Below are 24,929 nucleotides of genomic sequence, written 5' to 3'. Positions count from 1 at the left end.
CCAAGTACCTTGCACATGTGTGTGTTTATGCACACACACACACACACACACACACACACTCACACTCACATAGGGTGCCCCCAAAATGTATACACATTTTAAGAAAGGAAAAATGTATTAAAATTGTAATAATATATACCTATAACAAAAAATGAATACAAGTCACGTTTGACTTCTGCAATTACAAGAGGTGCTCAGAGTGGTTCCCATCAGCATCCAGACACTCCTGATTATGGCGAACTACTGCTTGAGCAAGGCTGACCAAAGTGTCCACTTGTACACATTTTTTTGGCACCCCTAGTGTGTGTGTGTGTGTGTGTGTGTGTGTGTGTGTGTGTGTGTGTGTGTGTGTATATATATATATATATATATGACAATAGCACACATTCACATATGTGGATATGTGTACAGTGCGGTATGGAAGACACACAGCAAACTGATGCGTCATCAAAAAGTGAGGCAAGTGCCCACTGCTATGAAGCCAATTTAAGTATTAACATATTTTGAACTATGGTGATAGTTGGTTTGGAAATAAAGGTAAGATTTGCTGAATATTATCATAGAAGACTAGCATTTAGTTTATCCCAGTGGAAAAAAAATTCCTTCTGTTTCATTTGGAATGCGTAGTTTTCACTTAGTAAGTGACTAAGACGACAGAAATATCATTAAAGATGTTTTCTGCAGAAATAAGCAATGACACAGATTCACCATGTTCAAACACTCCCCTCAGACATTCAGAATTGGTGAGCTCCATTGTCTCTCTCCCAGGAAATGGAGGAAAATCAGTCCTCTGTCACAGAGTTCCTCCTCCTGGGATTCCCGCTCAGCCCGAGGACCCAGCTGCTCCTCTTCGGGCTCTTCTCCCTGTGCTACGCCTTCACCCTGCTGGGGAACGGGGCCATCCTGGGGCTCATCTTGCTGGACTCCCGACTGCACACCCCCATGTACTTCTTCCTCTCACACCTGGCCACTGTGGACATCACCTATGCCTGCACCACGGTGCCGCAGATGCTGGTAAACCTCCTGAATCCAGCCCAGCCCATCTCCTTTGCGGGCTGCATGGCACAGACCTTTCTCTTTTTGACTTTTGCTCACACCGAATGTCTTCTCCTGGTGGTGATGTCCTATGACCGGTATGTGGCCATCTGCCACCCACTCCGATATTCTGTCATCATGAGCTGGAGAGCCTGCATCACCCTGGCGGTGACTTCCTGGGCATGTGGCTCCCTCCTGGCCCTGGTACATCTGGTGTTACTCCTACCCTTGCCTTTCTGTGGACCCCAGAAAGTTAATCACTTTTTCTGTGAAATTATAGCCGTTCTCAAGCTTGCCTGTGCAGACACCCACATTAATGAGATGATGGTTTTGGCTGGGGCAGTGTCTGTGCTGGTGGGACCATTCTCCTCAATCGTGGTATCTTACCTTCATATTCTACATGCCATCCTAAAGATGCAGTCAGGGGAGGGGCTCCAGAAAGCCTTCTCCACCTGCTCCTCCCACCTCTGTGTGGTCGGACTGTTTTACAGCACAGCCATTGTCATGTATGTCGGGCCCCGACATGGGGGCCCCAAGGAGCAGAAGAAATATCTCCTCCTGTTTCACAGCCTTTGCAACCCCATGCTCAATCCCCTGATCTATAGTCTGAGGAGCAAAGAAGTCAAAGCTGCCCTGAAGAGGATGCTTGAAAAGCAGAGGACTTCGTGAAAGCCTTATAGAAGAGTGAAATGGCAGAGTCCGAGGGACCTGCAAAGTCACCTCATCAGCATCTGCTCAGGATACGCAGACACGCGAGTGCATCCTTTTCATCGTCTTGAAATTTTCCTGTGACCGCTTTCCAAGACAGCCCATTCTGCTGTCCCCCTCAATCAGTGCTACACAAGAAATTGAAAAGGTCTTCCAACTATCTGCATAGTGTGCACACTTTTAACATGGTTATGTGAAATATTCTGAATAAGAGGAAGTATATTTGTATATTTTTTATTCCATAATCATGACTTGTAGACAAAATTTTGTGGAATAAAGCAAGGTACTGGCAGGATATTTAAGATATGGGAGTTGGGAAAGATGGATAACATAGTAGTTAGTTAAATATTTTAAACTTAGCAACTGTCATCTCCTTCAAAAATAAGTCTATATTGAAAGTATTTGATTATATGCCTACATATTTCTCTGATAGTGATGCTTTCTAAGGTATAATCAACTTAAATTACGATGAGCAGGAGCCGTGATGACTTCAAAGAAAAGAATTAAGGGCATAACTGTGATGCAACTAACAACAAGAAGAAAACTGCAAAGTATGTCTTGCTGATAAATATATAGACATATTGGAGCATTCTCTATGCCCCTCTTCTCTGCTTGGGGAGTGTAGGTGGAGATGCATGCATGGTGGCGCCTAGAGGAACAGGGCAGAATGGAAGTCACTGAGACTCCTTGAAAACATGATGTAATTTCTCTCCTTGGTGGTCTGTTGTCTCCTATGGAAAATGACCAAAACTTAGAACATTCTGGCAAATAAGAATAAACTGTAATTGTGATGACTAGTTGACCAATGATACTAATAAATTATCAGAAATAATTTACTTTTTAAATGAAGAAATTTGAGGTAAGCTAAAGAACCATTTTAATCAAACATGAAACTCCAACACTTAATTATGAAGCAATAGAAAACAGCTCAGCAGTAGTGGAAAAGGATATATAATGTTTTTGAATATTTTGTCCTTAAATTATATACCAAATTAAACCTCCTAAATATTTAAACTGTATCAAAAGGAAACATTCAACTTTTAAAATGATGTGCTTTTTGGTAAAAAGTGTTTTTAAAGAGGAAAATAAATGGACTTTTTTTTAGTAATACATCCCTTTTGTAAGGATATCTGTTATGTAGATGTTACTCCACAACAGAAAAAAGGGTAAAAACACATGATTTTGAGTTCAGATAGAGCTGGGTTTTATAAAGTACTGCCAACAGTTGCTTTGCAAACTTTGCAGTATACTTAAATTTTTTGGAATTTGGATTTATAATGTATAAAACAAATTCACTAATGCAAAGCTCACAGGTTTGCTGTGAAGAGGAAATACTATGTGCAAAATGCTTAGCAGAAGCCATGAGTTGTAGTAAGAGTACAATAAATGATAATTATTAATATTATTCTCTACACACATTCATCGCTTTTAAAGAACAAGGGCTGTGACTTAGAAAGGAGACAATGGGAAATGAGATTTCCTATTATACTAGACAAAAGCAGGAATATTGCAAAGTCTACCCTTTTATGCGATGCAAAATGCCAAGATTTCACATAATTTATGAAGTAAATGACTCATAGAGTCTTCCTTTGCAATCTCAATTCTCTGAAGAAATAATGAATATTTAAAAGTATGTGAATAAATACATTCAGAATTGCAAAATTTATATGTAGGCATGTGTACACACGCACACACACACACACACACAAAGTGTGCATCCCTTTCTATTTTCCTTCTTAGTTCATTACTGTGTTTGTGAGATTCACTCTGGTTGTTACATGTAGCTCTATTTCGTTAATTTTAATTGTTTCATATCATTACCTTGTATAAACCTATCATGATTTGTCCGTTATATTTCTGGTAGATATTTGAGTTGCCTGAAGTTTTGGCTATAATAAATAATTAGTCCATGAATGTTATTATACTCATCTTTAGGGGGTACATAGGCAGTCATTTCTGTTGGCTACTTACTCAGAGAAATGCTGGGTTATGAATGCCCTAGACTTGGATTTGCTTTGGCTAGAACTCGTGATAGGCTGCCTACATCATTATTATTATCCCTTACTCACGACCTACAATGTGCCTGACATTGAGCGAGATATTGGTGATACAGTGATGAGCCAAATACAGTTGACTGTGGCACAACATGTGTTTGAACTGCACGGGTCCACTTAGATGTGGATTTTTTTCAATAAATATAGTAAATGTATTTTTCTCTTCCTCATGATTTTCTTAATAACGTTGTTCTTTTCTCTGGCTTTCATTATTATAAGAGTACAGTCTATAATACATATAATATACAAAATATGTGTTAATCGACTGTTCATGTTATTGGTAAAGCTTCCGGTCAACAGTAGGCTGTTAGTAGTTAAGTTTTGGGGGAGTCAGAATTTATACATGGATTTTTGACTGTGCTGAAGGTCGATGCCTCTAACCTCCACGTTGTTCAAGGGTCAGCTGTACATGAAATTTCTACCTAGATGGATTTACAGTCTAATAAGGGAGACTGGCATTATTCTGATAATAGTATGCATAAATACATTACTGGGTCACAAGTCTATTTTTCTCCTAAACAGTTGAACCAAGAATAAGGAACTTATATATTATTTTATGATTAGCTTAATATTCTTAATTAGCAGCAATGAGAGACTCGGGTAGTGGGAAAGGTGAAGTTATATATGTATGTGAGGACTACATGAATCGAAATGTTTCCTTTGAAGATATTGTAGTCTTGCCTGGTTTAAAGAGCCTCTTTTTCATGTCCTCTCCTCCTGGGCCATGGGGCGGTCTCGCCTGTGAGACTTGCTGTGTCCTTGGTGAGGGCTGGCTGTTACCTGCTGAGATTTGGCCTCTCAGGAACTATTGCAGGACCTGTCTCGTCTTTGATCCTGAAGTAAGGGGCCGTGGAAAGCCTCTTCTCTCATTATATTTAGTCAGCATCAGTTATACATCTCTGGTATCTCGACCTCATCTAAACTAACCCTTCCTGGGGCTATGAACGTCTCTGGGATATGGCGGTATATTTCGTTTTGATCTCTGGCCTGGTTGGACTCCCAGAAGCCCTTAGGTTCCAGGCTGCACCAGTGATTCCCTGTGAAAGCTGTACCCTACTTTTCTAACCTTTGCATCCACTACCACCATCTAGGGGCATGTGGAATCATCTGTATCCCTTCCAGAAAACATGGAGGCAGAAAGGAGCACGAGAACTGCCTCAGGCTCGTCTGTTGTCGGGTCAACTCAGTTCTTCAACATGTGTTTCTCCTCGCCTCCCCTGCCGTGATGTTTTATGCACGTGTCCACATTGGTCTCCAGCCAGAGATACTAATGGGCAATGTGGAGAAATAATCCTGTGCTTTCAGATTTATTCTCATCAGACCTAACAACCCCCTACTCAGGATTTCAGACCAGAATGGAAGAGTCAGGGTATACATGCATCTGACCATCTACTTTTCTTACCTGTCTTCCTTTCCCTTACACTTTATGGGGACCAGAGGAACAGAATTTCTACCTTTCCAAAGTGGCGGGGAATGCCTTTACATCATAGGCTGAGAGCTCTCTACTACTTGCTTTTAGCAACTTCACTGGTTTCATTAGCCTGGGTTAAATGTGCCAACATTTAATTATAAATGAGGAAAAAGAGGTGTGAAACAAAAACTTAAGGAGATCAAGTTCAAGGGCACCTGACTGATGCTGGTCACTGCTTGGCGTTAGAAACAACTGATTGCTCTACCTTGTGGGATTATCTTATGAGAGGCCTTAAGAAGCATGTATCTGAAGACAGTCCCTCCAGGAAGAGTTAAAGCGAAGAATTTAATTTCTTACTCCTCTCTCCCATTGGTAAAAGGTGTGTCTCACTCCATGGGGTGTTAATTGTACCACATTTCAAGTTGTATGTACATCAGGGCTACCAAGTGATCTACAGTGACTTTCCCCAGCCGCAGAAGGAAAGCCTTGGGTCAGGAAGCAAGAAGCATGTGAAGTGACATGAAATGAGGTGCTCTTAGGTTACCCCAGGATGAAGTCAAACAGGTCAGAGCCCAGAGCTGGTCACAGTGGTGGCTGAGATGGGATAAGTAGGTGAGGATCCCAGAGAGCTGAGGCCGAGAGGCCAGTGGGGGTGAGAGAGGTGTGTGCTACCAGGCTTAAGTCCCGGAAAACCAGATCTTGATTTACTTATGAAACATGGTGAATTTAGCAATCTGTCTCTTAGACAGAGCCTAACTTTTATGACTATTGTATTGGTATGGACTCAAAAATTCTATTTCAGCTGTCAAAAGCAGAATATAGGATAACTGAGGAAGTTTGCCTCAAGCTGGTCAGTTACAGTTTTATATATATTTTAAATAGAACACAGTTGGTATTTAAATGTGAAATTATAGTGACTCAGTATTAATGATTTCGATTGATTTATCAACTTTAGGACTTCTTAGAGGAATTTATGTTCATTTTCCAAATCGGTTGCTAAACCACAGAGACAGTCAACACCGTCTCTAGCAGCACATTAACTCTGCAAGACCACCTGATAATGTATTCACAGTGGTAAAAAGAAAAAGAGAACTTTCTTGGAAAAGAACTGCTTGCCCAAATAACATTTCAATATTCTGTATTAAGCCTCCAATTTTTAACTGGATTTCTCCTCTTAATGAAGTTTTTTAACAACTAACTTTCTTTTCCAAAGTGTTTCAAGAGTTTAAAGTAAAAAAAAAAAAAAAAGACAAAAACTTGATTAGAACATAAAATTTAAATTTCTTTTTAAGGATTTTCAGAACACTTTAAAAATAATTTCCCAAATTTTCCGTATTCATTGGACAAATGTCATTAGTAGTAAATGTTAAAGTAAAAAGACACTATGATCTGTAATTAATATTGATAACTTTTCCAATTGCCCTGCTTTTCCCCTCCGAGTTCTTTGTGTCTATTGCCAAGGCTTTCTACACCTGTGAGTCCCTCTTGGTCATCTCAGATAACATGTCCATCCCTCGGAGTATTCCATTCTCCTTCCATCTGGACTGGTTGCTTCCTAGCAGCTTTATGTGCCTTTATCCTGTGTTGGACTCCTTAGTTCATTAATGTCATGCCTGCCTCTTTGTTGGTTTACTCCCTTGTTTTACTGGAGCACATCCTACAATAGCATCATACAGCTGAAAAGGTGTACCATGACAGAAGTTACAGTGAAAACAGTCATGAACGCCTCTAATTTCTCAGCATTGCTTATTTTTTTCAAATACCCGTTTGAAATTCTATATGCTAAGTGGATTTTAAAAAAAGCTAAGAAAGAACTCAAGCCCTATGTAGGAGGAATTTCTGTCTCAGAGATGGAAAAATATTAAAATGATATTTAGATGCTGCTGTAGGTATTATATTTAATTGTGATATGCAAACATTTTAATCTCTAAATGGACCTTCATTTAATAAAGGTCCATCACTAATGATGAAGCCAAGTATGCTTTGTGATATTTATTTTTACTGAAGTATGAAATATTCATCAATATAAATATTAATAACACTCACAAGAAGCCTAAGACTTTTGAGAGTAATTGTTTTTGCTCTAGCGTTTGATAGATTAGAAGCAAAAAAACAGACATGAATCATGACACCTCTTTGTATTTACAATAAGCTGTGTTAAATGCCATCATATTGTCCTCTTAAAAAGAATTAAAAGTGGTAATTATGCATATCTGAACAACCATGCACCAAATTATTATCCTTAGCTCTATCTGAGTGTTGGTGATTGAAATTTATCTTTCACTAATAATCTTGTTTTACTTGTAAAATATACAAAAGATGAACAATAAAAGAATACTAAAAGTAAAAAAAAAAACAACCACCTATATATTTAAGCACAACCTTAGGATGTTAATAGTAAGTGCTTTTAGTCTACCAGAGAAGGGTGTCCGGTTTGGGTTGAGATAAATGTAGAGGGCTCCATGAGTGCTTTGAAGAATAGGTATCGTGTTTGAAGACAATTGAGTAATACGAGGATAAAACTGACTTGAAACAAGGAATAAGAATTTCAAGAGTGAGGGTAGGGAGCAGTACCTGAATGGAGCACGGAGTGTGTGTGACAGAACAAGGACGTGAGTGGAGCAAGGCTCCACTGGACACAGGTTAGTTTAAGGAAAGAACCCCAACTGACCTCCTCTTCAATATATTTTTTCTGCTCTCCAGTAGGTTAAATATACGAGTATTTTGTTTTGAAGTGATCCTTCCACCATAGTTTAAAAACTGGGATATTTAGAGAGGTAGATTAAGATACCCTTCGGAAGTTACAACTGGAAGGGCTTTATAATAATCAAACGTTATTACAGAGAGAGAGAGAGAGAGAGAGAGCGAGAGAGAGATTGATTCAGTTTCCTTTTAACTGCGGGCTTTAACCCCGGACGAGGAAAAAAAAACTGTGGTTCAGAAATCTGGAGACTTTTGAAATGGAGGGCAAACTAAAGAAAATTAAAGGAGTGGTATAGCTCAACTGCCAAGTCACAGATATCTGTGAGAAATGTGCAGTGATTATTTGGCAGTAACGTTTCTCCATTGGGAGATACCTATTTCTCTGAGATGAGGTCTTAACAGGGTCCATGGGGCCCCCACCATGAGAGATGAAGAAATCACAGCCTCTCCTCTGCATCAATCAGGAGGAATTAGAGAGTGGAGCAGTTTCAAGACTGGTAAATAACTATTGGGAGAAATGAATTTATGACACAATCTTGACTTTTTAATTTTTTGTGCCAGGGTCTTGTATAGTTTAGAGACATGCTGGCCTCACCCAATCCCAAGCCTTCTCCTCCCTGTCCCCGCCCCCGACCCCCCACTCCCAGCAACTCCCAGACAAACAAAAAACATCCCATGGGATACTGAAAGAACAAAATGAATAAACTTGGGAAATGCATTCACTGGTTTACTTGCCCATAGGAACATGGCAAAGTCTCAGTCGTCTGGGGAGAGTGTGAGTCGATGTAATTCCACGTGGTCTGAGCACTGAATCATTATTTGTGTCTGTGGGGAAGGAGGTGGGTTCAAATGACGCCAGAAAAAGCCTCTGCGCCCAGAAGCAAGTCTGTCCTAAAGGTTTGTGACGAGAGCTGTGTACCTGGGCTTCACCTCCTGATAAGGCCCCTTTAGGGAGGAGAATCAATCTTCTTTCTTCTCTGTGAGGTCTCTTCTAAGCCCAAGGCCGTGTTTGAAGGACAGAACACCGATTACACCACTGTAAGGAAAAGGGGTTCATAAACCCTGAGGCGGGGTCTGCAGGTGGGGAATGGGAAAAGGGGGAGTGATGAAATCTCTGTCTCAGAGCATTAGTGACAAAATGCCGTCCAGTCCACGTGTGGTCCTAAGCCTATTTTCCTAATTAGGATTCTGAAGGGATCTCTAGGGGACACACGACAATCTCCATGGTGTGGCCATGATGTTGACGCTCTAGGACCCTCCTTGTCATCCTCACGTGTCAGGTCTTGACTTTGTTGTGATTGTGTCAGAGAGGAGGAATCACCTAACCGCCCACAGAGGGTATGAGCTGGCAAAGGCTCCAAAGAACGCCAGGGCCCACGTGGCCCAGGTCCCTGTTCCTACACTAAGAAAACCCTCCAGACAGAGAGCTAAGTGGTCTGCTTGTCCTGAAGCTGATCTTCCTTCCCCACCCTGCCAACTGCCTGTCCCTGCAGATTCGCTGGACTTTGGCCAAACAGGCCCCACTTCTCACTTGTCCAGGAGAGAGATGGCGTGCTCTTGCAGGTAAAACCCAGTGTTCATTGGTGTGAAGATTCTCTTTTTGGTCCTTATTTTAGCAGAGGAATATTACGCATGTAACGTTTCCTTATCATTACTGAAGAGTCACCCTCCAATGATGGTTTCTAAATCCCCAATAATATATCTTTAAGCACTTATTCAGTGTCTTATATAAGTTAATTCATTTAATTCTCTCAGTCATCCTTTGAGGTAGGGTTTATTATTCACCTGATTTTGCACATGAAGAAACTGAGGAACAGAGAGGCCACAAAGCTTGTCTGTGGCAAAGCCAGGATTTACATCCAGCCAGCTGTGCACAGAATCTGTGTGTGTTTGTTTTTTAAACTGTGGTGCTTGTTAGAATCAAGCTGGGTGTCAAAGTAATGACTGGAGATGGTAAATAATTTGTAAGAGTGAAAATCTAACAAATCTGTGCTGCCCCTGAATGCCAGTGCTCTCACCCTGAGCGATCAATGTAAACTTTTACTGTAGATCAGTGTGAAATATATTCCTTTCATAAGGTGTCTCTCTCTCTCTCTCTCTCTCTCTCTCTCTCTCTCTCATCTCTATCTCTATCTCTATCTCTGCCTCCCTCCCTCCTTCTCTGTCTCCCTCTCCTTTCGCTTTCTCTCATTGGGGGATTTGGCATAGAAGAACTGCCTTTTGAGTTTTAAATCCTGTATTTTCTTTTTCAATCCAGGAGTGAAGTTACTTTAAAAGATTCCTCCATTTCTTTAAATTCTTTTTTAAACTTAATTTTAAAAATCAGCATATAAAAACATCAGTAGAAATGAATGTAAAATGGTGTGTTTTTAAATTTAATCTCAAAAATAAACAAAAAGAAAAGCAAGATAAATATGAAGGAATTTACTATACCATGATTTTGTTGGCTGTCTAAGCCCAATGATTTGGATTCTTCCTTGAATTTTGTGGTCTCTTTAATCCTACTAATAACAGCTAACAGTTAACTCCTAATATCTACTAGTTTAATGGTATCTATTCTTTACGTCAGCCCTTTGGATATGTTTTCACTGTTTTACATATGAAAACAGTGAGGTTTAGCAAAAGTGATTCAAGGTCATAAAGTTCACCTTGGAGAATCAGATTGGAATGATGGCCTGACCAACACTGTGAACTATGCTGCTTTCATCCTTATTCAGGGATCTTGCTTTTTTTTCAGGCCCTGCTGCTAATTTTCATGCTATGCAAGATCAGAGAAATGGATTCATGAAACTTTCTCCCTCATTCTGTGCACTGAAGCTCTTTCCTTAACGTGTAGCTAAAGTAGACACTTAAATCTTCATTTCAGGTGTCTGTCTCTTTATTGTAACAGCACCAAGCCCTTTCTTGTATGGAAAAACAAAAGAAAACAAAAAACTGTCTTCTTGAACTGGGAAATTCAAAATGCAAAAGCATGCCAATAGAAAAAAATTGCTTTAGTCTTATCCTTTGTTTTTTCTACTTTCCATGTCATCACAAATGAGCTGATCAACAATTAGTGTGTGTAGATAGCTGCCGTTACAGAGTGTCTCCTTATGTCCTTCCTACAAAACTGTAAGAAAGTGCAGTTTCCATCCACCTATTGTTTGTCTGTAGTTTGCATCAGATGAAACGAGTTGTTTCACTGAGAATTCTGTTTGCCTCTTTATTTATTCTTGCCATTTAGAAATAGTTTATTTTCTAGGCTACTGGTTTCTTTTAGAAATACCTTACCAAAAAGTATTACATGTAAACCTCTATAATTCCAGATTGTGTTAATTATGAGCTTTCATTAGTCAGTTCTAATCATTTGGGAAAAGGAGCTAATGACTTGCATATTTGCTAGCTGAAGCCTCCATGGGCCTGCTGCCCTGGGTCACTGGCCTGGGTGCAGCAGGAACACAGAGGCACACATCACAGGTGAGCCCACTGTGCGTTCTTAGGATTCCATCTCAGGCCCAGACAGGCTCTGCTGCCCACGGGCCCTGGACTCAGCCTGCCCGCCCTTCCTCTGCAGGCTCTTGCCCACACCTCACCTCTTGAAGGTCTTCTATGACTCATTCATGTGCTATCCTTGGAAAAAGATTTAGTCTTTCCAGCTTCCTGTGTCTTTATTACCTCCAAAGACATGCATACAGTACTTTTTTTTTAAGTCAATATCTAATTGTCTGTCATTACTTTTATTCCCCAAAATAGGTGGGTAGAAAAGCATGTGAGAAGGTAGGTGGATAAATAAGCAACATATAAAGAACAGAGGACCCTACTCACTTCATATCTTGGACCAAGAAGCAGGGAAGCCTAGGAAATGAAATGACCTCTCCTTGCAGACATTTTCTCAGGGTCATTTCTCGTCTAACTACATTAATAATTAAGACTCAGCCTCGAAGGGAAGCCAGAACACCTGAATTCTGCAAAACAACATATGTGTATATGTGTGTGCATCCTATTAGGTAGAGTATATAAGAATGTTATAATAGACTTTATTATCTATCTATATGTACACATATATGTTGTATTTCATTGATAAAGGGGAATTTTTTTCTGATTAATAGGACTATACCGTTAGTTTTTACTACATACCTAAAAATAAATTATAGAGAATCCATTCAAAGTAATACATTTCTAAATGTCCACACTGTAACATTCAGTAAATATTTTGGGTCTCGATTGCCCTGTAGCTCTGACCTTCCTGTCCTGGCCGTGGACTTGTCAATCTCTGTCTCAGAAGCATGGGACGCAACCAGACATGGATCACAGAAGTCACTCTGCTGGGATTCCAGGTTGATCCAGCATTGGAGTTGTTCCTCTTTGGAGTTTTCTCTCTCCTCTATGCCCTCACCCTTCTGGGGAATGGAATCATTGTGGGGCTTATCTGCTTAGATTCTAGACTGCACACCCCCATGTACTTCTTCCTCTCACACCTGGCCGTCATTGACATGTCCTATGCTTCCAACAACGTCCCCAAGATGCTGGCAACTCTTGTGAGTCAGAACAGAACCATATCCTTTGTCCCTTGCATTATGCAAACATTTTTGTTTTTGGCCTTTGCTCACGCAGAGTGCCTGATTTTGATGGTGATGTCCTATGACCGGTATGTGGCCATCTGCCACCCTCTACGTTACTCTGTCATCATGAGCTGGAGAGTGTGCACAGTCCTGGCCATCACTTCCTGGGTGTTTAGCTTCCTCCTGGCCCTAGTCCACCTGGTTCTCATCCTGAGGCTGCCCTTCTGTGGGCCTCATGAAATCAACCACTTCTTCTGTGAAATCCTGTCTGTCCTCAAGCTGGCCTGTGCTGACACGAGGCTCAACCAAGTTGTCATCTTTGCTGCCTGTGTGTTTATTTTACTGGGGCCCCTCTGCCTGGTGCTGGTCTCCTACGCATGCATCCTCTCTGCCATCCTGAGGATCCAGTCAGGGGAGGGCCGCAGAAAGGCCTTCTCCACCTGCTCCTCCCACCTCTGTGTGGTCGGGCTCTTCTTTGGCAGTGCCATCGTCATGTACATGGCCCCCAAGTCCCGCCATCCCGAGGAGCAGCAGAAGATCCTGTCCCTGTTTTACAGCCTTTTCAACCCCATGCTGAACCCCCTGATCTACAGCCTGAGGAACGCAGAGGTGAAGGGTGCCCTGAGGAGAGTGAAGTGGGAACAGAGATCGATGTGAGGGAAGCCAGGGAACATCACGGGGCGAGGGCTTTGCTCCCTCTGAAGTGTGACAGGGGCACTTTTGCCTTATGCTGTAATAAGTAATACACTAAAATGACTATTATAGGCCTCAGTCAATAACCTGAAACCATGTAGGCTTTAGAACGTAAACTAGATGACTATCTCCATGACCTTGGGTAGGCAAAGATTCTTAGAGATGATCGAAAAGCACAAGACAATAAATATTGGACCTTTTCAAAATGAATCATTCTGCTCATCAAAGTCACTATTCAGAAACAAGAAATGCAAGTAACAGACCATGTGTGTTATATGTTTTTAAAAATTGTGATGATCAGTCAGGTGCAGCCGTAAGAGGAGAAAAAGGAGAGGCTTAGCGACAAAACAGAGTCATCACACTCACAAGTTCTGGAGACAGCAGGTGTGGAGCACGGCGCAGGCCACGTGGGCGGGCAGACGCCATGCTGGTCCGGAGACCTGAGCCGAGCGCAGGCAAGGAGGGAGCCGCAGGGAACGCCCAATGCAGGGGAGGGCAAGAGCCACTGGGGGCTCTGAGAACAGATAGATCTTTACCAGGTAAAGAAAGGGCACCGTGTGGATTGATAGCGCAGGAGAATTCTGCAGCAGAGAAGTCCTCTAATACTCGGAGCCCAAGTTATCTTACTTTTAATAATCGCATTTTAAATCTATCTGGCCTCTCTTCTCCGTTGACAGGTAAAATGCTTTATAATAGTATGTGGTATTGTTTTCTTCTTTCTTTCTTGGGCCTCCTCAGTCAATTTGAAAATCAACATGCCCTTTTCTGACCTTCAGACAACTGGGCATGCGTTTCCTCTCAGTTTCTGCCAGTTCCCTGGTATTTAAATATTCCCCTGACAAATTGCTCTGTGATTTGCTTAGAAATATTTTTTTTACCATCTTTTCACAAGAAGATTTGGACATTTCTGGCTTCCATCTAATTTAATCAAAACATCTATTAAAAAAGAAATATAGCAAAGTAATTTGAAAAGACTGCACAGTGTGCATTCGTAAACTTCAAGCCCATGAAATGATGAATCCCTGACCTCTAAAAGCAATATGAAATGAAAATAAATAAATTCTATCATTTTTGCTTATCAAACCTTACAAAATTACAATAGATAATAGCTTCAAATCCTAAAGCAGATTTCTCAAACATACTGCTTCCATTGTAAGAATAAAGTAAAAAAAACAAAAAAACCTTTCTCTCACCAAATTGTAGTTACTAAATAAGGTTAAAACACGAATGGGGCTTCTCGGTGCAGCTGCTGAAAAAGAAGGTGCTTGAGGCACCACCAGCCATGCAGGCAGGGTGGCAGCGGTGGGGACTGCAGGCTCCGTGGACAGTCTCCTCAAGGTGCAACAAAGCCCAGGAGTTTGGAAGATGTAGGAAGGTCATCAAGATAAATGTTCCCAAAAACTTATAGAAGATAGCTGTGAAATAACTCCTGGGACCACAACTGTATGTAAGAAGTGGTCCCCAAATTTACATCCTGCAGATGGATATTCCAGTCCTTAGCCATGGTGGTTAAAAATCCTGTACAGCCCCAAGTGCGGCATGCAACAGTTTGGGAAGGAAAACTGCAGAACTGATTAAGAAGACAGATGAATAGAAACAAATGATGAAAATTAATGTTTTATTTGACATTGATAACCTTATCTCACAATAAATTGTATAGAAAAAAACACGAATGGGGAATTCTCCTTCTGGTATGACAGTGTGACAAGCTCTGTGGACGTGTTCCCCAGTGAGACTCGTGAAAATTGTTTTTAAACAACCAGTTGCAGTTTCTGGAAATGGCCCTACGGGTATACAGCTAATGAAACATTTATTCAAGAAAATCTACTAAAATTCAGTAAGAAGAGCAAGTCTGTGATATCTGAACCAAAATCAGCTGCCTCCCTCCCCCTACTAAACTCATGGAGAATGAAATTCCACTCTAACACAAGCAGCCCAGACCACAGGGTTCCCCCTCAGTCCCTAACTCCCCATCTGAGGGCTATCTCCAAGGAGGGGTGGGACATCAGCATCCTATCCTGCCCCCAAGCTACATGCGACTGAGGCTAAATTCTGGGTGATAGAGGCAGCCACATGGGGAATCCCTTCTGCCCAGCCCCCACTCATGGGGCAGTGACTCTTTCTTGGGCACAGCACCACTCTAATGTGGTGCTCCCACCCCAGAAAAGGCTAGTCAAGAAGACCTGTGACTACTGCCCTTCTCCCCATTCCAGACTGAGAGCCCAATTCCTAAAATGGACTATCACTCAGGGAGAAGTATGCCATTGTCCCCACCCTGAGCCATAAAACTGACTCAGATTTTGCCTGGAGGTAAAAGCGGGCCCAGCTATCAAATAGCTAGTAATCTCTCCTAAAGGAGCTGACTTCGTTTGCAACCCAGCATGGAGAAACCCAAGCCTAAGGGCTCACTCACAAACATCTGGAAGCTATGGTAGAAAACACTTGGAAAGAGAGTGTTAGATTCATTGGAGATATAGGCTAAACTCTAGGCTGGCTAGTTGACAGGGAAGCACTGGAGAAAGAAGTGCTGAAGTGACTCTATAGGGGCCGGAAGGAATCTTCAACACTGAAGTCTCCATCTGATGGAGCCCTTCAGTGGAGCCAAAATTTGATTGGCTCTTTCTCTCAAGTAATTTATGCCCTGGAGCACTGTTGAAAACAATAACAAACAGCCCACAGTTAGTGGAGTTGAACAGCTGGGTATGGTTAAGGAAATAGGCAAAGAGCTTTGTCAAAACCATCTCATCCCAGGGTGACTAGGCTTAAGCCAAGGTTGCCCTCCAAGAAAAGCAACATCCTCTGATGTTAGCACTTAACACTGAAGTATGGGTGGAAGGGCGAATAGAAGTCACTAGAATAATCCAGCCAGTTAACAAACAAACAAGTAAGCAAGCAGATAAGAATAAAAAGCCCCAGAGAAGAGTGGGGAAGGTACCAACAACATCCAGAGTTTTATCTAAAATGTCCAGTTTCCAACAAAAGAATTATGAGACATGTAAAGAAATGAAGTATGACCTACACTCCAGAAAAAAAGCAGGGAACAGAAACTGCCTGTAAGAGTGACCAGATGTTGGGTTTAATAGACAAAGACATCAAAGTAGCCATTATAAATGTGTTGGATGAACTAAAGGAAACTGATTAAAGAAGTAAAGGACTGTACCAATTTGGACCACCATGTTACATTTCGTTAAACCAAAGAATACATGTTTTAGCTCCTGTTGGCCAAGAATGGGCAAAGAGGTACCCTATCACATAGATATATTATGCTGCATATCATTCTCTGAGTAGTGGTTTGATAGAGAATTAGAATGGGCAATTAGACATCTGTTATCTAAAATGGAAGGAGATTAAGGTATAAAGGATTTGCTTACATACCTTCATGAGTGTGTGCTTACACTGAACATGAGTGGGACCAAGGGAGAGTCGCCTCTCAACAGCTGCCTCCACTTTCCTGGGGATTTGAGGAAAAGGGGGTGGGAAGGACCCCGGTACCACTGTACAGTTCTTCCCCACACTATCTCAGTTTCCCGTTTTCCTGCTTTAAGGACAGTTGTCCCCAAACCAGGGCTGCAACCATGGTTGCCAGAGCAGTGATAATCCCTAAGCAAGAAACTATAGCTTAGCTATACCTTTAAACATTTATGCCAGAATTCCCAAAGGCTGCTGGATGCATGTGTTTTTATCCCATCTTGCAAAACGGGGGTTGACAGTGAAGGTAGCTATATTGCCTAGTGGTTGAGATCAATCGCCCAATAGTTCTGTACCTATAGAACCCTACCCTACAGGAATGGGGTGGACTTGTCAGCAATGTGTAACAACAGCACAGTGGCTGAACCTCATATTCCTTCTAAAGGTGGAAAACTGGGTTAAAATCAATGATAAATGGAGAAAAGGAGAAATAGTAGCTGAGAATAAACAAGTGAATAATTCGATTGCATAATAAGGGAAATCTAATATTACCTTTGTGCCTCAAGAAAGGCTCAGAGCTAGAGACTGATATTGTTTCTTAACACAATTATACCAGATGCAGAAAATGGTGAGGTCATCTGTTTGCCTGAACCAGCCTTGCTTTTGGAACCTGACAAGGTCAAATGGAAGTATGCAATCCTGAGTGCATTGTACCAGGATGCATTTTGGTCATATGTTATGATGATAAACTGGATCAATTATTGGTGACTGAGTGGAATTCTAATGTAGCAGTAATATTTGACTCTTATTTTTTAGGTTGCTTCTAAAAAGGATCTCATTTGGGAAGAAATTTCCAGAAGCCACTCTCCACATGGCCATGTAAAACAGACCATTTGTTTTACAATTCTCAGCTGACTGATCACTATGCAACTATAAACCTTGATGATCAAATGCTTAGAAAGGTCCCTGGTTGTAACGGACAGAATATAGCAACTGCGTTTCTAGCATGCCATGGTGTGCTGTGCACAGGTACACATTTGTTTTTGTGGGTGGAAAGCTATTAGACAGAATAGTAGGAGACAGTGGGTTTCTGATGGGAATAAAATGTAGACTTCACATGGTAGGTATGAATTCCTTTAGAAATGGCCCCACTCTGACATGAGGAAGTTTCTAGACGGCCTTAATGGCATACCCAGACTAAATTATATCTAGGTGGGACTACCACTTATACTAACTCTAATATTGGAGACCCTATATTTTAGAGGGTAACATACATCATAACTGCACTTACTCCATTAGTACACAGTGGAAATAACAAGCATGGTGGATTGTCCCACAAAACAAAACAAAAATGGTTTTAGGGGAGATAAGCCATTTAGGTATCACTGGACATGCTGACTTTACGTTTATGAGGAGTGACAGTCAGTGGGAAAAGATTTGTTCACAAGAATGAGCCGATTAGAGAGAATTCTCTTCTGGGAAGAAGGCAAAAGAGGTAGGAGTCAGCCTGGAAATATGACGAGACTTCAGTGGAGTCGGCCAGGCAAACCCAGCCAATACTGCTGGGTACTGCTACGCGCAGTCCTGACCCAGGAGCAGGACCCGTTGACCGTTTCGATACAACTGGAGGCCAAACTACCTGGGGCAATGGTCCTCCATTCTAGCTGCTGAGGCCCAAGGGGTACACGAATGGGGATCTTACAGACCTTGGAATTTATCCAAGTTCTCTGACTTGTAATGTTCACTTATGCATCATGACTGCCCTCTCCCTAAGAATAGATCGGAAGAAGACATCATCTGTAGTACAGAGAGGAGGAAAAGGAACTATTCTGAATAGCAGAGTGTCCTTACCATGCATTGGGGCGGGAGGCAGAAGTGGGTCCCACTAGTGACAACACAATTGAAACTCGTTTCAGTACAAGCCTTTAAACTGAAGTAGGGTAACTGGCTCTGTCCCCAACTGACTTGTAGCCCAGAAATAAGTGAATCGTGGCTAATTAAAATAAAACCTGTCCATAATAATAATCTCGTATATGGACAAGGGCCAAATCTGTTGGAAAGATATAGCAAATATGTTTGTAATTCTTACCAATTTGTTCTGTAATGAAACTGAATGTACCATGACCGTACTGTGATATGATGTAATATTGGCGTTGTTGCTAAGATCCAACTACCTTATGTAAATAAGTCATCTGATAATCCTGATCAAATCTGATGATCAAATACATTGAGAGATTGAGTTAAAGCCTCCTCAGCATGTAAAAGCAATGGAAAATGGTGGCCCGAGGAAGAACTTGATTTGGCTCACCAGCAGCTCATTTCTATGCTAAATAGTTGTGCACAAGACTATTACAAGGTAGGAATAACATAGCTGAAAAGGGAACAACTACTCATCAAATTAGTACAAAAATATGAAAATGTATGTTACGGTTTTATAGGCTAGAGCTGTTTCTTTGAGCCTATCCCTACCCTACACTGATCCTTCAGATGTTAGGCATAGTCACGCTATTGCCATGTCTATTATATTAAAAAAAGAATTACCGTACCTGTTATATAAATGCTCTTCTAAAGGTTGATGCTCAGAAAATGTGATGGTTTTGCTGTAAGAGAGCTTAGGCTAGGGGCCAGGTGTGTGAACTAGGCAAGCAAGGGTTTACTCAGGTCAATTTCCATAAATTAGAAATGAAAAGAAACTTTGAAATATTGTAATCCTGTCATTTAAGAGTGAGCCCCAGAAGTGGAAATTGTTGCCTTCTGAGTTAGGATTCAGAATTTTTTTAATTATTTGGGGTGGGTGTTCTGGAGGCATACGCGGCTGATAATAAAGATAGTGGTGATAGGATGGCATCTTTCTAAGGAAAAATACAGGGTCTAGAAAATGAAAACACTGCACAGCGGTTAAGAAAAAAAGACTGTGGGGTAGGCGGAATTCTAAAGATGGCCTCCTAAGATACCTGTCCCCTCATTATTTAATGAAGTGCAAATCTGGGTACTGCAGTGAAGGGATTTTGCAGATCAACTGATTTTAAAATATGGAGGTTAACCCGGTGGGCCTAACCCAATCAGTGAGACTTCAAAAAGCAGAGCATTTTTTCTATCTAGTGCCAGAGAAGGAAGTCAGAGAGATTGAAGTGTGATGAGGAGCCTGCATGCAAAGACCTCAGATGAGCATCACAGACCCAGCCAAAACCTTAGTTTCGACCCAACAGACCTGTGCGTGGTGTTGCTGACTGGCACCAGGACTTCTGACCAGCAGAAACCGTGAGATAATAGATGTGTGTTGTTCTAAGCTGTTAAGTTTGTGTTAATTTGTCGCAGCAAATAGAAAACTAAAACACTTTTGGTATCAGATAAAATTCATTTGTTTCCAACTCTGGCCCTTGCTAGATTAGTAGTCTATCATTTAGATCAATAGTATTAACTTTTTGGTCTCAGAACCCCTTTGAATTCTTAAAAGTTACTAAGGACCCAAAGACATGTTATTTATGTGGTTATGTTTGTTGATATGTATTCTATTAGAAATTAAAACTGAGAATTTATTAAATATTTACTTTTAATTCACTTAGAAATATTTCCATTATATGTTAATATAAAGATATATTTTTATGATAAATATTGGGTTGTCGGGAAAGTCATGACACATTTTTGCATTGGAAAACATAGAAAAATACGTCATGACTTTCCCGATGACCCAATAACTATCATTTATAAAACATAAAAATTGGGAAAAGAGTAGCTATGTTTTACATTTTTAAAAGATTTTAGGTGTTTGGCTTAAGAGAAGATTCTATAACTTCTGCATTATGTCTGTTGAAATATCACATTGCTCCAGAGTGTTGCCTCCAGAAAATTCCACTGTGCACTCTTGAGAGAGTGAGAATGAAAAAGGCAAAAAGTGTCTAATTATTATTGTGAAAATAGTTTTGATCCCATAGACCCTTTGAAAGGTTCTCAGAGATTCCCAGTGGCCCCTGGAACACACTGAAAGAATCAATAACAGTCTACTTAAACTTTAGTGTCCACATCCATAGAGTGAAGATAATGATGGGCTTAAACTATGGGGTGAATAGAAAGCATTTTCTGAAACCTAAGAAGGGCTCAATAATTGTTGCTTATGGTTATTATCCTCCTTCCCCTTGTGTATCTCTCAGCCTTTACTGCAGATAGAGGCACATCTCCGCTTGGGGGATGTTCCCACTCAGGGTTACCATAATAGATTCCATGGGAGCGCTCTCCCCACCATCGAAATCCCAGCCGCATATACCTTCATGGGGATTGTAGAGAAGCATGACTTCATAGGACTAATAATTTTAAGACTTTGGGTACTGTAATTTGTGACGTCTGTCTCAGGTTTAAAACCCTTGAGATATCTGGAAGTTTGTGTAGAGACAGTAAAATGACACTATCTGCCCTGCCTGTTTTTTAGAATTTTTCCTCCAAGGCCAATCAGACCCAATCTCTAGAGAGAACATTCACCATCCCCACCCCTCACTCCTGTCCCCCAGGGAGAAGATAACTAGGCAGGATATCTTATGATCTTTCTGGGAATTTGAATTCTTAATAGAAACTCAAGAATGTTTTTAATTCACCTGATTCTAAAATCAAAGCCGTGCTCCTGGGGATTTTGGAGAGCCCTCAGCAAGTCCTGTGGGTCCTCCTGTATCTGGATTTAGCCCTCCGCAAGCTGCTAAGGGAGCAGGACACTACCCCATTTTAGAGGTACGTCTCTCACCTCTGTGGGGTTATTCTAGGTCAAAGCAGATACTTGTGAGAAAATCCAGTGTGAGCAGAAGAGATGGATTCATGCTGGGAGGTAGTTTCTAGCATGGGGAGTTGATATAGGACAGGACAGCTGCAGAAACTGCCATGGCTGTGTGGACAGGAATGCCATTCCTGGGTGACCTTTCCTCCTGATTGATACTGTGCATTGCAGGTAGATATAAAAGGCCCCTAATTTCTTCCCGCCCCACCTTAGGGAACATCTGCCTGTGGTGCTGTGGGCAGGGGCCCTCAGCATCTCTCTCATCATCACCAGTGTAACTGAGTGGTGGGGCCAGAGCTAGCGCAGGTGTGGCTATAAGAAGGGGCGCCGAGGATGAGAGGCTAGATATCCAGGCACTGTCTCTGAGCAAGGCTCTGATATAGCCAACTTAGTGACTTAATATGTTACCTTGCCTAAATGAAGATCGCAATCCAGAGAAAGTTCTCTCAATGGAAAAGAAAATTCTGGTAACATTATAGTAAATCATTTCTTTGCTGAAACAGTGTAAGATGTAAGTTTGTCATATGGTTATTCCTTTTCTTAACCAGCCCAGGTTATCAACTAATTGTGATGATTATCAGACTTGTGATTACAGTAGTTTATATCAAAATCTTTCCTGTCACAAAATAGGATACAATGAGTACCAAGACTCCTGACAAGAGTTGGAGACATAGAACAAAGTTCTATAGAGCAGGAAACACCCTGAGTTACCTGCAGGACTGCCCAGGTAAAGCATCGCTCAGACTGACCATGCAAAGTGAAATTTTAGGTATCACTAATGCAGTATTTTCTTCTGTATTCCAGTACTGCCTCTGCTTTAGAATCTTAATCTATCTTTAATTGTATTTTTATGCTGTTTATTTTTTAACAGCAAAATGATAATGGTAATGAAAATGAAAAGAAGATAATATATCTATTAACTCAGTCACAAAAAGTACTAGACTAAAAAGTTAATAAATGTTCTTACTGAAGAAGAATAGATTGAGTTACCCTCAACAATATTATTATTCTTTATGTTCAAATGTGTTTCAGACATTGCTTATTGTGTCCCACTGTGTCTGTGTAGAATTTTTCAATTCCGATGTTGCTATCTCTCATGTTATATAATATAGGAATATTCTTTAAGCGTAGCCAAAATTAATGTCACAAACTTAATGCACATTTTCATAGAAATGAAATGCACTTATTTATGGAGGTGAAAATCTATGATTTTGTCTCTGTTTTATTTTCCAGTGGTCAGATTCTAACTGCAAACTTTTCTAATGAAATAGAAACCATGTCTTGGCCAATAGAAGGTGCTTAGCATAGACATTTTTTGAATTAAAAATGACAATCATCTATTTCACAAACATTTCCTGAGTACTTGTTTCATCTAAAACTGTACTAGTAACTATGAAACATAAAGATGTGTAAGACATATCAACCATCTGTAAGACTTATTTGGTGAAAGGGAATCTTAGCTCAAATAAATGACATTTGGTATAAACCCCTTTTTATCTTTAATTTTATCTTAAGGGTTATCCATATCTTCCCAGTGAGGAGATAACTCTTTTAATTGTTATTCTTGACCAGCCTATACATTTAATAGGCACCTGAAGAGCGCCCCCCTCTTCCCCGTCAATACGAATCTATTCTATCTCCCAAGAGTAGAAAAGACCCTCTTTATAAGCTCTCTGACAAACAGCCTTTTAAGGAGTCCTCGAGAGGATACAGAGGCTGCCCCATTCCCTTTTGCAGTACCTGGTTGTGCACTGCGGTAAGAGGACTCAAATGAGGAGGACTGTGCCTGCCCTGCACACCCTTCAGCCTTAGACAGTGAGGGCTGTAAGAGGCACAGTTTGTAACCACGCTCGTAGTTTTGAATGACCCATTTGCATTTTCCAACTCCATATATACCAGCCTGAGAATTCACGTTTACCTAAGCCTGATACCGTCCACAGGGGTATACGTACAGCAGTCCTCAGCAGTGTGAAAATTACTGAATTCATCTTACACTCATACGCATTAAAACAATGTGTGAACTAAAGTTATATCCATTATCTGAAGAGATTTCACTCATAATTAGTTGGGACTGCATTGCCTGCCCTATTGAAACCTTACTGTGGGCCGTGTGTGTGATACAACGTCATTATATTTATGCAACATGTTTAAGGGATATGGCATTAATTATATATTAGAATATTGTTTACCTTATAATTCCTGCATAGGTTACCGCCCTCCTCCCCTTTTTGTTAATATATATAGTGAAGAGTCATGTAATCACGGATGCTATTCACCCGGAAAATAGGAGTTCCTCTCAAGCCAGAAACTGGAACTGAGAGGAAAACAATAGATTAGATACAACATGAGAAAATCTGTATCTCTTGTTCTTAATAATATAGATATAAGGATGTCTAGGGGGGAAATCTGAATAGGGTGTTAGGATAGTTCTTTTCACCTGGAACCACATGGAACCTGGAGAATAAGAAACACAGACATACATCACAGGAGACAAGAGCAAGGAAGAGATAAGAAAACCCTGAGCTAGAAGTCATGACAGCCAAACCCAAGCTCTGCTACTTTCGTGGTAGGGGCAGGATGGATTCGATCCACTGGTTGCTGGCTGCAGCTGGAGCGGAGTTTGAAGAAGAATTTATTGAAACAAGACAGCAGTATGAGAAGTTAATGACAGATGGACGCCTGCTTTTTAACCAGGTGCCCCTGGTTGAAATTGATGGAATGAGGCTGACACAGACTAAAGCCATCCTCGGCTATCTTGGTGCCAAGTACAACTTGTACAGGAGGGACCTGAACGAGACCGCCAGGATCCACATGTACACTGATGGCACTCAGGACCTCATGATGATCATCATCCAAGCTGTGTTCAAACCTCCACGAGAAAAAGAGGAGGGCTTTGCTTTAGCCGTGACAAAAGCAAAAACGCATTACTTCCCCATCTTTGAAAAGATTTTGAAGCAGTGTGGAGGTGATTTTCTCGTTGGAAACAAATTCAGTTGGGCATACATACAACTGTTAGAAGCTATTTTAATGACCGAAGAAATCAATGCTTCTGTTCTTTCTGACTCCCTCTGCTAAAGGCATTTAAAACAAGAATCAGCAACATCCCTACAATTAAGAAGTTCCTGCAACCTGGGAGTCAGAGGAAGCCACCCCCGGATAGCCACGATGTGGAAGTAGTCAGGAATGTTCTGCAGTTCTAATGGCAGCGGGTCTTAACGTTGGCCAACAGGCACCATCCAATCGCAGCATCAGCACGTGCTGATCAAGGCCAACCATCGCTTCTAGATGTAAAGTGCCTGCAAATCACAAAACCATACTACCATGCACAGCAAATGCCAATAAATGCTATATAAAACAAAAAAAACAACAAGACAAACAAAAAAAAGAAACACAAATGTCGCATAAAATTGTATCTATTCCTTCAAATTAAAGGGCAGATAGTTCAGGTAGCAGGTAGAATGATAAGGATAAGGAGAAGGATAAGAGGATTTTAGCCTGGTAACTGAATAGCTACACACATTGTAAGTCAGGTTGTACTTAATCTTTGGGGACTATTAATTTCCATTTGACATTTTTCTTCTTTCTCAGTATTCAATATCAATCTGTGATAAGAA

At 40.9% G+C, this 24,929-nt stretch overlaps 2 protein-coding genes and 1 pseudogene across 2 annotated transcripts; all 3 read left to right on the top strand.

Annotated features, from left to right (window-relative positions):
• The first annotated feature begins 771 nt into the window (after positions 1–771).
• LOC109374487 (olfactory receptor 2A25-like) lies at positions 772–1,704 on the top strand. Its single transcript, XM_019629115.1, has one exon. The coding sequence runs from the start codon at positions 772–774 to the stop codon at positions 1,702–1,704; it is 933 nt and encodes a 310-aa protein (XP_019484660.1).
• Positions 1,705–12,176: 10,472 nt separating this feature from the next.
• Positions 12,177–13,109, top strand: LOC109374486 (olfactory receptor 2A14-like). The gene has a single exon (XM_019629114.1). The coding sequence runs from the start codon at positions 12,177–12,179 to the stop codon at positions 13,107–13,109; it is 933 nt and encodes a 310-aa protein (XP_019484659.1).
• Positions 13,110–23,847: 10,738 nt separating this feature from the next.
• LOC109374489 (glutathione S-transferase alpha-4 pseudogene) lies at positions 23,848–24,576 on the top strand (annotated as a pseudogene).
• Positions 24,577–24,929: the final 353 nt, after the last annotated feature.

The sequence above is a fragment of the Hipposideros armiger genome, unplaced genomic scaffold (genome assembly GCF_001890085.2).
Source record: "Hipposideros armiger isolate ML-2016 unplaced genomic scaffold, ASM189008v1 scaffold_825, whole genome shotgun sequence".
NCBI classification, from domain to species: domain Eukaryota; kingdom Metazoa; phylum Chordata; class Mammalia; order Chiroptera; family Hipposideridae; genus Hipposideros; species Hipposideros armiger.
Note: the sequence above shows the minus strand (reverse complement) of the source record. Positions and strands in the feature narration are given on the sequence as shown.